The sequence below is a fragment of the Grammomys surdaster genome, unplaced genomic scaffold (assembly GCF_004785775.1).
Source record: "Grammomys surdaster isolate TR1022 unplaced genomic scaffold, NIH_TR_1.0 129, whole genome shotgun sequence".
NCBI lineage: Eukaryota > Metazoa > Chordata > Mammalia > Rodentia > Muridae > Grammomys > Grammomys surdaster.
This window is the reverse complement of record NW_021604587.1, coordinates 20,605,623-20,618,510: the sequence shown is the minus strand read 5'-3', so window position 1 is coordinate 20,618,510 and position 12,888 is coordinate 20,605,623. Positions and strand designations below refer to the sequence as shown.

General features: G+C 50.7%; 1 protein-coding gene across 4 annotated transcripts; it reads left to right on the top strand.

Annotated features, from left to right (window-relative positions):
• The first annotated feature begins 3,956 nt into the window (after positions 1–3,956).
• Positions 3,957–12,847, top strand: Gpat2 (glycerol-3-phosphate acyltransferase 2, mitochondrial). 4 transcript variants are annotated; one of them, XM_028756169.1, is made up of 21 exons: positions 3,957–4,078; positions 4,201–4,314; positions 4,980–5,053; positions 5,455–5,559; positions 5,762–5,890; positions 7,600–7,699; positions 8,019–8,152; positions 8,402–8,501; positions 8,598–8,810; positions 9,109–9,231; positions 9,388–9,470; positions 9,708–9,826; positions 10,345–10,415; positions 10,488–10,746; positions 10,831–10,979; positions 11,136–11,213; positions 11,541–11,672; positions 11,759–11,879; positions 11,963–12,028; positions 12,228–12,283; positions 12,585–12,847. In XM_028756169.1, the coding sequence occupies exons 1-21, from the start codon at positions 4,016–4,018 to the stop codon at positions 12,699–12,701; spliced, it is 2,406 nt and encodes an 801-aa protein (XP_028612002.1). In that variant the 5' UTR covers positions 3,957–4,015; the 3' UTR covers positions 12,702–12,847. The 4 variants fall into 4 exon arrangements, with proteins under 4 accessions (XP_028612002.1, XP_028612012.1, XP_028612028.1 ...); XM_028756179.1 differs by having other exon boundaries at positions 4,016–4,078; positions 10,506–10,746; positions 12,585–12,701; XM_028756195.1 differs by lacking the exon at positions 8,598–8,810 and having other exon boundaries at positions 4,016–4,078; positions 8,402–8,517; positions 9,125–9,231; positions 10,506–10,746; positions 12,585–12,701.
• The last annotated feature ends 41 nt before the right edge of the window (positions 12,848–12,888 follow it).

Genomic DNA, 12,888 nt, shown 5'->3' with positions numbered 1-12,888 from the left:
AACTTGCTACTTCTAAATAATGGGGTTTCCTTTTGCTTGCTTGCTGTTTTCAGTTTCTGAGTCTTCTTGCTGTGGCCTGTGCACTATGATACAAAACAACAGTTAACACAGGTAGGTGCCAGATACAACATCTGAAGCTGGCAATGATACTCCTGAGGAGGAAGAGACAGAAGGATCAGGAGTTCAAGGCTGTTACATGGCGAATTTGAGACTAGCCTCAAAACAAACAAACAAACAAACAAACAAAACATGAAAGGGACCCCGTGTGTACTAGAAGAACACTAACCTGGTAGAAGTGAGTGGACACAGATTTAGGCCTTGAGGGACACAAAGTGGAAAAAAGCAGGGAGCACAGTGGCTATACCCTCAAGGGGAACATAGGTGTAGGAGAGGCAGAGATTAGGAATAAGGGCCAGCTCGTGGGGCCCATGGCCTCACAGGCTCTGAACCTGGAGCCCAGTGGGCTGTCACATGGGGTGGGGAGGTGCAGGGAATATCTCCCCCATTTATTTTATATTGCACTACCTTTTTTTTTTCGAGACAGGGTTTCTCTGTGTAGCCCTGGCTGTCCTGGAACTCACTCTGTAGACCAGGCTAGCCTCGAACTCTCGAACTCAGAAATCCACCTGCCTCTGCCTCCCAAGTGCTGGGATTAAAGGCGTGTGCCACCACCGCCCGGCCTGCACTACCTTTTAATGTTATTTTAAAATTATGTGTATGTGTGTGGGCATGTGCATGTGAATGTAGTTACCTGAGGAGACCAGAAGAGGGTGTCAGATCCCTGAAGCTGCAGTTTCAGGCAGCTGCGAGCCACCTGATGTGGGTGTTGAATACTGAACTCAGGTCCTCTGGAAGAGGAATATTAACTCTTAACTGCTAAGTCACCTTTCCAGTCCTGTGGAGACCTTTCAAGGCTGGTCTCTTGCTGGCCTGCTGGCAACAATAAAATGATGAAGGAATTCATATGGTCTTTGTTCCTAGAGTGCTCAGGGTCAACACAAAAGCAAGGAATTACTCAAACGATACCACACTCATCTTTATATACCTTGCCTGTTGCTGTACCCAAACACCTGACAAAAAAAGCAACTATAGGAAAGAAGGGTTTGTTGAGGTTCACAGTTTGAGGGCACTGGATATCTTGGCTGGGAAGGCATGGCAGGCAGGCCCTTGAGGCTGCTGACCAGATCATACCCAGGCAGGAAGCAGAGAACGGTTAAGTGCTGGTGCTCAGCTCAATTTCTCTGTTTAAAAAGTTACATATCTTTACTTTGTGCGTATGAGTGAGGAAGTCAAAGGATAACTTGGGGGAATTGATTCTCACCTGTGATGAGTCTGGCATTTGGTTCTCAGAACTTATGAAGGACCCCTCTACTTTGTAACTCCAGTTCCAGATCCAATGCCCTCTTCTGACCACACATGCGCATACCCCCACAAAGCCACACGTTTGCTGTTTAGATCATGCTAGACTCGAACTCACAAAGATCCATCTGCTTCTGCCCGATGAGTGTCGGGACGAAAGGTGTATACTATCCTCCCCACACCCTTTTTAAGCCTCCCCTCCGGTCCTTGGGTCCTCTGCATCCCGCACTTCCAGATTAGAAGGACAAGCAGGCCCCTGCACAGCCAGAATGTCCTCTCCCACAAACTCTCACCCCTTGCAGAGAGTTGTGGATGAGAGATGATGGGGGTGGAGGGAGCAGTGATCACGTGGTACAGGCAGTGCGTCCAGCTGAGCGTATTGGGTGTCAAGGGGCTGGGGCTTCGGGCCCAGAGTGCGTTCTGATTGGCTGTCACCGCAGATTCTGAGGCGCATGCGCAAAGCCTGGTTTCCTGCTTTGCTGGCTTAGTCATGCGGCTGTTGGCTGTTTGGCGGGAGTTGGCAGCTGGTGTGAGGTGAGCTTCGTGAGACTCATGTGCTGGATTGGACCAGGCCAGGCTGGGCTGGGCTGGGCTTTGGGTCAGGTGGGGACTAATGGGGAACTCGGGCCGGTGAGCAGTCTTGTTGCTGGGCCCGGAGAGCCCAACTTTGCCCTTTGCTTGGCTTCTGGCCCCTGAGACGCAGGGAACAGCGGGCAAGGATGGACTTCCGGTGCCGCCTCTGAGACAGGCCCTGTCCTCCATCTTGGTTTTGGCGAGGGGCTTCCTTGCGGGTATTTGCGTAGGGGTATTTGCTGGAGCTGAGCCTTTTAAGTTAAGTTCTGTGACGCTTACTTACTTAGTAGGGCAGGAACATTGGTGTGTGTGTGTGTGTGTGTGTGTGTGTGTGTGTGTGTGTGTGTTGCATTTTAGCCTTTGGTGATGAGCTACACAGGAGCCAGGTACCAAGTGTCACCTGTGTAGTGCGGGTGGGAGGACTCACAGAATGAAAGGGACGTGGCTTCTGCCTCCCTACTCCCCAGCCGAGGCCCTGTTGGGTATCTGCTCAGAGATACCACATCTCAAGGTTATTTTTACAGCAGCAGCTGAAAAACCCAGCTCTTTATATAATAAGTTCTCAGCTTTTAAATGTTGGCCTTAATTCATAACATTTAAGCACATTATATAGCCGGTGAGAAGATACATGTGAACTGTATTGGCCCTTGGGGAAAGGTGTTCATCTACACAGACTGCCAGTGGCCCTCACTTAGGGATCTTGTGTGCCAGGCATGTCTGTAATAGTGGTGCTTGAGAAACTGAGGAAGGAGGATGGAGAGTTCAAAGTTGGTCTGGACAAAATAGCAAGACACTGTCTTAAACAACGAGAATGAGATATGCCCCCAAACTGACCTGGATTTCATGAGCTAGGTAGTTGGCTTAATTGGCTAATGGGAACTGCCTTGTATCTTGTCTTTTACTCTGTTCTTTTAGGGATAGCATTGGTCAGTGGGGTTAGATTTTGAGGTTAGGAGTCTCAGGCTGAGGAGTGTCAAATGTCTTCCTTGCAAAGGAGGCAGGCTTCCTTACATTGCAGCCTTGGTTTTGGGCTTTTCTGTGCTTAGGGTCTGAATGGGGCTGTGAGAACATTTTTTAAAGTAGGGAATGCATCTGAAATGAGGTCTCCAGAGCCTGTGTGTACATCAATCAGGATCCGGTTACTGCTTGGCTTCATGGTGCTAAATAGCACCAAGGGGAGAGGAGGAGCACCAGAGGAACCCCTAGAAACTAAGTCACAGGCATCTGGCTCTTCTGGGCCCTTTCCATACCACTGAATTGCTGGGTCTACACATGAATTATTTGCAACTCTTACCCTCAGGACAACTTTCAGATGATGTGAGGGAAGTGAGATGGGAACCCTGAGGGCTCCACAAGGCTGCTTTTCTGGCTGCCTTGGGCCCTGGAACTCATGGAAAAAGAATCTAGATGTATCATGAACTAACATGAACTAACAAAATTTGTGGTCTCAAAACTCAAGAAGGCATTCTGAGGCTAGCCTGCAGTTAATGTGATTGAGTGGGGGAAAAGAATATAAATAATTAGGCCAGTTTGTCCACCATAGACTTGGTGGAAGATCAGGGTAGGGGACTGTTTGGGCAGGAGTCTCTCTTCCACAGAAGCATAATGGATCTGAGGTTCTGCAAGAAGGATGTTGAGCAGGACTTAGGTTTATGGAAAGAGTATCTTATTCTTTGTATCTGCTTCTTGCTGATATAATCCAGCCCAACCTAGGCTTTTCCTTCTACACTGAGAGCCGTAAGTTGCCATTACAGTCCCAGTTGCTGTTAGAACACATTGGGGTATGTGGATGGAAGATAGCCACTCCTCATGTTGGCCTGAAGGAGCCCCTGACTTTTCAAGTACAGCTCACTTCCTGGAGGGACCACTTGGGTCAGTAACAGGGATTTGATCAGACTGCCTACAGTCTTCTGGCAGTTGTCCTCATTGTTGATGACTTAAGTGTTATCTGTCTTGGGGTAGACTCTGGCTACACCCCACAAGTCTTTGGATTATGGATCAGATTCCATCCTTTTACCTTTTTCTAGGTCAGGTTTTTGTGGAGAGAAGCCCTGTGATTGATTCGCTGATCTTACAGACCTTCATGGATACCTTGTTGAAATCCAACCCCCAAGCCCAGCAGAGGAATAACCACAATGGTCAAGAGGTAGTGTGGAACTCTCACACTCTTTGCTCTCCCAGTGGCCCTCTGTGACCTTCACTCCTGATGTGTTCCTCCCTCTGCCAAGGACCCTGAGTTTGATCACCTCTTTTGTGGCCTTTTTCCAGACCAGCCTTTGGTCCTCAGGCTTTGGGATGAAGATGGAGGCCATCACTCCATTTCTGGGGAAGTATCGCCCCTTTATGGGTCGCTGCTGCCAGACCTGTACTCCTAAGAGCTGGGTAAGTGATGGTAGGGATGGCCCTCCCTTGGAAGCTTTTGCTGGCTTGGTTCTGGGAATGAGGATCCTGGGCAGCTGCCTTCCTCATGTCTTTCCAAGCCTAATCTTTCACTGTACCATGCCCTTGTCTGTTAGAGGAATGGATATACCAGCGTCTATTGTTGGGATGTGGCTTAGGAGAGTTGGATAGAAGGCCTCAGGAGAGTTAGGCTATGCCCGCAAGGCTGGAATATAACTAGATTTGCACTGATTCTGTTCAGTTTGGGGATACTGTCCACTCAGTACTCCCAAACTCAGACTCCCATAGCACTCAGTATCTCTTGCATTTCTATATCATATGCTGGTGCCAAGAGGCCTCAGCATTCTAAAGGAGATTCAAGATGTACATTCTCTTTTCCAGAGGAGCTAAAACCCCTTGTCAGGGTCTTAATGTGCTTATCTCTAAGAAGGCAACTCCACACAAGGGGACAGTGGATTCATTTTAAGCATGGAGCCCTTTTCTTTCTGAACCAACATTACAATCTGGGGTTAGATGTCTCATAAGAGATATACTCTATACCTTCCTTCTGGTAGACTCAAAGGGTCACCAGGCAGAGGCTGGATGGACAGGGTACAGTGTGACTTGCAAAAGCACCCTTGGACATGCTATCCTTTGGTCTTGGACAGGAGTCCCTCTTCCACAGAAGCATAATGGATCTGGGCTTCTGCAATGTGATCCTTGTGAAGGAGGAAAACACCAGGTAGTCAGAGCTATTGGTGCAGGTGGTGGGTTGCAAGGGCCCTCTGTGGCATCATTTTTTCCTACAATGTTAAAAAGAAGGGCCATAGCAAATGGAGGCAAGCTTTACTCTCCTGTAATTCCTTCTATGCACACGTATGGGCTGCCTATAAGGTGTCAAGCCACTGTGCCCCCCTCACTGGGGAAGAAGGGTGGGACTAAGGCCTATACAGGCAAGTGGTTTCTTTCTTTGTTTTGTTTTTTTTTGGGGGGTTTTTTGTTTGTTTAGTTTTGTTGTTGTTGTTGTTGATGTTGTTCGATGATAGCGCTTGGTCCTGGGGCACAAGACTGAGGTGCAGACCCTTCCTGATGAATAGATCTCTGTGGGCTCTGGGGAGCCCTTTCTAAACCATCTTCTCCCAGGTTCCGGGGCTGGCTGGTTCGCAGGCTCTGTTATTTCCTGTGGTCCCTGGAGCAGCACATACCCACCAGCTCTGATACCTCCCAGAAGATCATGGAAAACACTGGGTGAGGAGGCAGCTCAGAGTCTGGCATTTGTGGGATACTTAAAGTGATGACAAGGCTGTAGGTTAGGATGGGCAGGGCTGGCTGGGCAAGACTTCTGGAATGTTATTTCTGTTTGGGCCTATATCAGACTTTTCTGGTTGTGCACTGGAAGAGTGACTAGGGAGACCATTGGTAGCCCAACACTGTGCCCTGGCCTCAACAGGGTGCAGAACCTCCTCTTGGGTAGGATTCCAGGAGCAGCTGGAGAAGGCCAGGCACCTGACCTAGTGAAGAAAGAGGTACAGCGCATTCTGGGCCACATTCAGACCACACCCTGTCCCTTCTTGCTCAGGTAACTATGGTGAGGGGCATATGTCCTTAGGTTGAGGCCTCTGCTCCTTCTGGAGAGTAGATGTTAGCTGGGCTTGAAAAGTCACCAACTAGTCTTCTTGAGTATTTGGCTGATGTTTACCAGAATGGACTACAGCCTACTGCAGTCCTTCCCTGGGTTCGTACAGAACAGATCTGCATGCTTAGATACTGGGGATTAAAGAGGTACAGTGATATGGCTGGTCAAAGAAAGGAACAAGGAAAGATCCAGAATATCCAGGAGGAGGGCAGACATTGTAGTTAGAGCCGGGAGGGAAGAAAGACAGCCCTGGAGGCACAGGAGTAAAAGTAGAGGAAATGGTCTCTGTGGAGGGAAAGGCCTGAGTCAGGACCTTGAGCAGGAAAGGCCAGGCTCACTGAAGATTGTAACAGGGTTGGAAGCTGATGAGTGAAGCTGGGAGCAGCTGGAGAATTTGAGATGTAAAAGGAACCAGATCAGAGCTAAATAAGTAGAGGCCACTCTAAGGGCAGTAGAAATGGTTCAGGAGTTTTAAGTGGAAAGTGGCAAAAGGATGGGTTTGGGATCAAGAGCAGAGACCTGAGCATCTGCAGAGCTGACTGACAGGCTTGGAAAGAGTACACTGAGAAGTTAAGGTGGTAAATTATGGGACTCACGGATGGACTGACTCATGGGCTGGAAGTGGTGAAAGGAAACAAGAAAAAGATAGGAAATCCATTTCTGGGCTAGTACCTAAACATGTATATGAGTGTCAGAAGAGAATTGGCCTTGGACGGATGTTTGGATTGAAAGAGTTCCAGTAACTGACTTGAGGACTTGGTTGTCTGTATAGGTCTAAGAGCTCAGAAGAAGGGACATATATTTGCAGAGCTGTAATATACAGTTTATGGTTAGCAGCCAGAGGATGAGTTAAGCTGCTCAAGGAAGGGGGGCTTACAGTTGTGTGTCAGGCTCATCTGTTTTAAGTGAAAGAACCAGACACCTGACCAGTCCTCCACTGTCACAGTTCTTGACGCTGTTGAGGTTTTCAGGCCTAGGCCTCATCCCCGTGTGCCAGAGCTCCCAATTGCAATTCTAGTGGGCTTCCCGCTTCCTCTGTACACCTAAGTAGTAAGGTGGTTTTACAGTACAGTGTTTACGGGGGCACAGCCTTCTCCAGTTCTCCCAGTGTTCCCACTTATTGCTGCTTCTCAGAATGGCCCCACTTAATGCTTCCATCAGACGTGGACTTGCTGCTTGCACACCAGTTTTTCTGTTAAGTACTTTGGTAGCAAGATGGTCCCCGCTACTGGGCATATGAGCAAGTGCAGCAAGTCCTGCCCGCCGTGTATCACTTCCCTTTTGCTCCACCTTTCCTGGTAGTTGGTAAATAGAGGCTGGCTGGGTTCTGTGTGGAAAGGGTATGGTTCTTTGGTCTCCCTTTAGATAATGGGGGCAGGATTTGTGTCTGATGTGAGCCAGCTACATCTTGAGGTCTTGGAAGAGTTTACCTCACAAGTGTGGTCTGTGGCATCAGGACTTTTATGCTCTAGCAGCCACTTAGCATTGTCTATTCAGCAGGTTGTGACCTCTCCACTCACTTTCCTTTGCTGTTCTATGTGGGCAACAATGTTGCTGCCTTAGAGGAGTTCTGAGCAACTTTTTGGGGTGCTGAGGGGCTGAGCCTTATAGAAGGTGACCCTGCTGCACCTCAAGCTGGCATTGCTTCCAAGGCTGTTCAGCTGGGCACTGCTGTGGTTCCTGAACCGCCTCTTCCTGAACGTGCAGCTGCACAGGGGACAGATGAAGATGGTCCATAAGGCTGCGCAGGAGGTAAGCTCGACCATCCTGATCAGGTCTGGATGCCCAGAGCACAGGTGAGTCCAGGCCATATCAGCTGGTAGAAAATCCACACTTCTAAACAACCTGGCTGCCATATTTCAGTCCTGCTTCTACCGGGGTTTCTGTCCTACCTTCAGTTTCAACAGCCATTGAAAGAAGCCACTGTATTACCTTAAAGTTGTGGGAAGGCTGTTTTACCTTAGGGAAACGTGCAGAGAAGCCCTTCTTCCCTCACTGCTGCCCTGGGACTTGCAGATGCTGAGGTTTGGATGGGTTTTTAGGGTGGGCATTTCCTTCTGTCTTGGAGCAGGGCTCTCCACTTGTCTTCCTTTCTACACACAAGTCCCTCTTGGATGGGTTCCTGCTGCCTTTTGTACTGTTCTCCCAAGGCCTTGGTGTGGTCCGTGTGGCTTTGGACTCCCGCACCTGTTCCCCTGCTCTCAGGTATGATGGGGGAGAGGGAGGCCCTAGCTGGAGAAGAGGGATGGAGGTTATTTTGCCTTCTCAGCCTGTTTTCAGCTTATGGCAGCCCACCTTACAGTCTCAAATGGAAGGATGGCTATGGGTCCCTGAGCCATGGCTGCTTCAAGTGTCTAAACAGACAGGCCTTGATTCTTCCAGGCCTTTGTAGTCCTCTGGGGTCAGGCCCTCCTTCAGAGCCCCTTTTCATTAGACTCTGTCCTGTGCTCACAGAGCTCTACTGAGGAAACTTGGGGGACTTTTCCTGCCCCCAGAGGCCAACCTCTCCTTGGACAGCTCAGAGGGCAACCTTGCAAGGGCAGTGGTCCGTGCAGTGAGTGCTCCCAGTGGTTATGTGTGGGGTGGGCCGAGGGTAAAGGAGTCTGCTGCTGATCTCGCCTTGATGCCCACCCTTCCTCTCCTCTTCTAGACTGTGGAACAGCTGCTTACTAGTGGCCAGCCTCTGCTCATCTTCCTTGAAGAGCCCCCTGGGTACCCAGGGCCCAGGCTTTCCGCCCTGGGCCAGGCCTGGCTAGGACTGGTAGTCCAGGCAGTCCAGGCAGGCATCATCTCAGATGCCACACTGGTACCAGTTGCCATCGCCTATGACCTGGTTCCAGATGCACCATGTAACATGAATCATGTGAGACCTGGGGTCCAAGTAGACACCACTTCTGAGTGGCACAATATGTTCTGTGGCTGGGCTCCTTTAGGGCTGAAGTCAAATTGGGATATGAAGTCTTTAAAGGACTGTCCCTGTCATCACTATCCTATAGTGTCTCCCAAGGTCTTTGCCATCAACATCTTAACAAAAGACCCCACAATAGAGGCTGTGGGTGAAAAGACAGTACTTGGAACAGTGAACAGAGTGGAGGGCGGAAAGGGTAGCAGCCCTGAGACTTGCCCAAGAAAATACTTTTGCAGCCTCTCATTCCCTGCAGGACTTGGCTCCCGTAGGGTTATGGACAGGAGCTTTGGCTGTCCTTCGGAGACTCTGTAACTGCTGGGGCTGCAACCGTAGAGTCTGTGTCCGGGTGCACCTTGCCCAGCCATTTTCCCTCCAGGTATGAAACTAGTTGGGAAAGGCTGGGATAACCTTTGTGGTGGTTTGGCCTTCAAAGCCATTGTAAGGATACTATTTTCTCTTAGGTGATGGTTTGTGTACAGGTTTCTTAGGGTGGGGGTGACAAGCGCAGACCACACATCTTTATCCTGGGCAGGAATACACCATCAATGCTAGAAGTTGCTGGGGTAGCAGGCAGACCCTGGAACACTTGTTGCAGCCCGTTGTGCTAGGTGAATGGTAAGGAGCACAGATGTATGGGGCTCAGAGGGAGGCAGGCAGCTTTTCAACTCTGACTATCCAAGAACATCAACACTAGATGTCTGTATAGTCCAAATGTAGGGTGGCACATAGACATGGAAGTGGGGAGGGTTTTATATGAATTCTCCTAGGACTTGGGGAAAACAGCTATAGCTTTGGAAAGCTTTCGACTGACATTTTAGTCTGGTTTCATTCTTTGATTGGTCTGTATCCCAGTAGTGTTGTTCCAGACACTGAGAAGGAGCAGGAGTGGACCCCATCAACTGGCCTCCTCCTGGCCCTTAAAGACGACGACCAACTTCTGGTCAGAAGACTGAGCCGGCATGTTCTGAGTGGTGAGGGAAACCCAGATCTGCACTTTTGGAGTGTGACTTGAACAGTACTTTCTCTGTGTAGATAATAAAGGGCTAGCTGTCAGGACCCCATGGCTGCTAGCACCTGATCCTTACCCCCTTCATAATGCACGTGGGATACTGGAAGAGTGAGGCAATCCAGGGAAGTGGACAGCAGATAAGCTCAGTGTCCGAACCAAAGGCAACCGTGCAGATCTCTGTGAGATCCAACCCAACCTTACCCTAGATGCCCTTTGACCTTAGCTGTAAATGGGGATGATTACTGAGTGGAGAAGCAACATGTGCCTGCAGAGGGTGCTCGCTGATCAGATGTCAGTCACTCTGGCATGCTATTGGGGTGGGTCTGGCTCACAATGCATGTAATACTGGTTCTTGGAACCTGTTTTCCCCTTCTGGGGTAAAGTTTGGGTTGTGTGTCTGGGAAGACCTATCAAATGATGAAGGAGCGATCAAGCCTCTCTAGGCCCCACCCCTGTCAGCATCTTCCCCTCTGTCCCCAGCCAGTGTGGCCAGCTCAGCAGTGATGAGCACAGCCATCATGGCAACATTGCTGCTGCTGAAGCACCAAAAGGTAGGACACTGTACAGTGGGGCCCAGGGAAGGGCAGGGTGCGGCCCTCTGCTCAGGCCTGTTTTGCCTCCAGGGTGTGGTCCTGTCACAGCTCCTGGGGGAATTCTCCTGGCTGACAGAGGAGACACTGCTCCGAGGTTTTGATGTGGGCTTCTCTGGGCAGCTGCGGTGCCTGGCCCAACATACGCTGAGCCTATTAAGGGCACACGTGGTTCTGCTGCGTGTCCACCAAGGGGACCTGGTGGTGGTGCCACGGCCTGGCCCAGGCCTCACACATCTGGCACGCTTGAGTATGGAATTGCTGCCCACCTTCCTGAGCGAAGCTGTGGGTGGTGAGTCAGTGGGATCAGCAGGGTTGGGGTGCATGTGCAGGGGAGAGGGAAAAGGTCCCCTTCTTAAGCCATCTTCTCTGCCAGCCTGTGCAGTGCGAGGGTTGCTGGCAGGCAGAGTACCACCTGAGGGGCCCTGGGAACTTCAGGGCATAGAGCTCCTGAGTCAGAATGAACTGTACCGCCAGATCCTACTGCTGCTGCACCTGCTACCTCAAGACCTACTGCTACCCCAGGTCAGACCCCCTCCCCTAGGTTAGCAGGACCCTAGGACTTGTCCTTATGACCTCCTGTGGTAGTGATCTTGGCCTCCTACCTCTTCAGGATTCTGCCAGCAGCCCCTTCCCCCCATGGGTGTTCTCTGAAAGGCATTGGTGCTTCTCTTCCTACAGCCCTGCCAGTCTTCCTACTGCTACTGTCAGGAAGTGCTGGACCGGCTCATCCAGTGTGGGCTCCTGGTTGCTGAGGAGGTATGCTCCCACCCAAGTGCCAGTGTCCTGGGCTGCTCCTCTGACCCAAGTGTGCTCTGAGAGTGTACTGCTATTGACCTGGCACATGAAAGCCTGCCTGCACTGGGCACATGTGTCTCATGCCACCTTGGTATGTGTAGCTCTAAGGTTCTCTCCATACTGTCTGCTTCCACATTTCTTAGTGAGCTTGGGTATTTGGCCCAAGTAGCTCTGAAGAGCCTTTTGGGCTTCCCAGACTTTCTTTGACCTGCCAAGACCAGGTATGAGGGCTGTAGAGCTGCTTCCTGCCCAGCCTTACCAGGGACCAGACCAATAACTCTCCCATAGACCCCAGGCTCCCGGCCAGCCTGTGACACAGGAAGACAGCATCTGAGTGCAAAGCTGCTGTGGAAGCCAAGTGGGGACTTTACTGACAGTGAGAGTGATGACTTCGAGGAGCCAGGGGGCCGCTGCTTCAGGGTGTGTGGGGAGAAGCTACCTGGGGAGGCAGGTGGAGGAGGTAAGGTGCATAGGGGCCCATCTTGCTCACTCAGGTCTCTCTGCAGCTTAGCCAGCAGTCCCGCTGCCCTGACTTCTTCCTCTTCCTCTGCCGCCTGCTCAGTCCCATACTCAAGGCCTTCGCACAGGCGGCCACCTTCCTCCATGTGGGGCAGCTGCCAGATTCAGGTAAGGCCCTGAACACTCCCCTGGCAGTGTTGAGGGTGGGGCTCAGTCTCAGAGTTGAGGTCTAGGCTTAATCTCTCCTGCAGAGGTGGGCTACTCAGAGAAGTTGTTCCAGTTTTTACAGGCCTGTGCCCAGGAAGAAGGGATCTTTGGTGAGTTCCAACCCCTATCCCAGGCTCCCTAGGGGTAGGTTTGCTGGGGATTGCTGCCCCCTGCTGGGAAGTGGCTGCCTGACTCCAGGGAAGTCTTTGGGCCTATGTAGGCCCTAGCTGATCTTCCTCTTAAAGGAGGAAGTCCTGTCTGGTGGCTCCCTGGCTGCCTCAGAGCTTTTATTGTCTCTCTTCCCTCCAGAGTGTGCAGACCCAAACCTCGCTATCAGTGCAATCTGGACATTCAAAGACCTGGGGGTAAGAGGCCATATCACCATCCTGTCCCTGACGTCACCCTCAGCACCTTGGTCTGCTGGAACTGCTCAGGGGAACCATATTGTTCCCCTCTCCAATGGGCACGGGATCTGGCATCCTAATGAATGCCAGAGTAGATGGTTTTCCTGCCTTCCTGATTCACAAAGGATTGTCTTCCCCTACTACTACTATAGAAGCATCACACTTAGGCACTGAGGCATCACTGTAGGTTTTAGGGGGACAAGCTTGGGCCTGTGGCACTGTCCCCTCAGCAAGGGTGCTTACAATCCATCTTGTGGTTTAGGTACTACAGCAGATGCCCAGCCCTACAGGACCCCAGCTCCACCTGTCCCCTACATTTGCCAACCGGGACAATCAGGACAAGCTGGAACAATTTATCCGACAATTCATCTGCAGTTAAAACCAGAGAGTGGAACCTGATGGGACTTGTCAGCCTAGAACTTAAGTATGTGTGTTCTGGTCAGGACACAGCTAAGCTGAACTTAACAAAGCCTGTATTAGCTCATCATTTGGTGTAATAATAGACAAGGTTAGTTTCTTCCCTAAGCCTGAAGTATGTGTCCAATATCCGCTCTCTCGTTACTCAG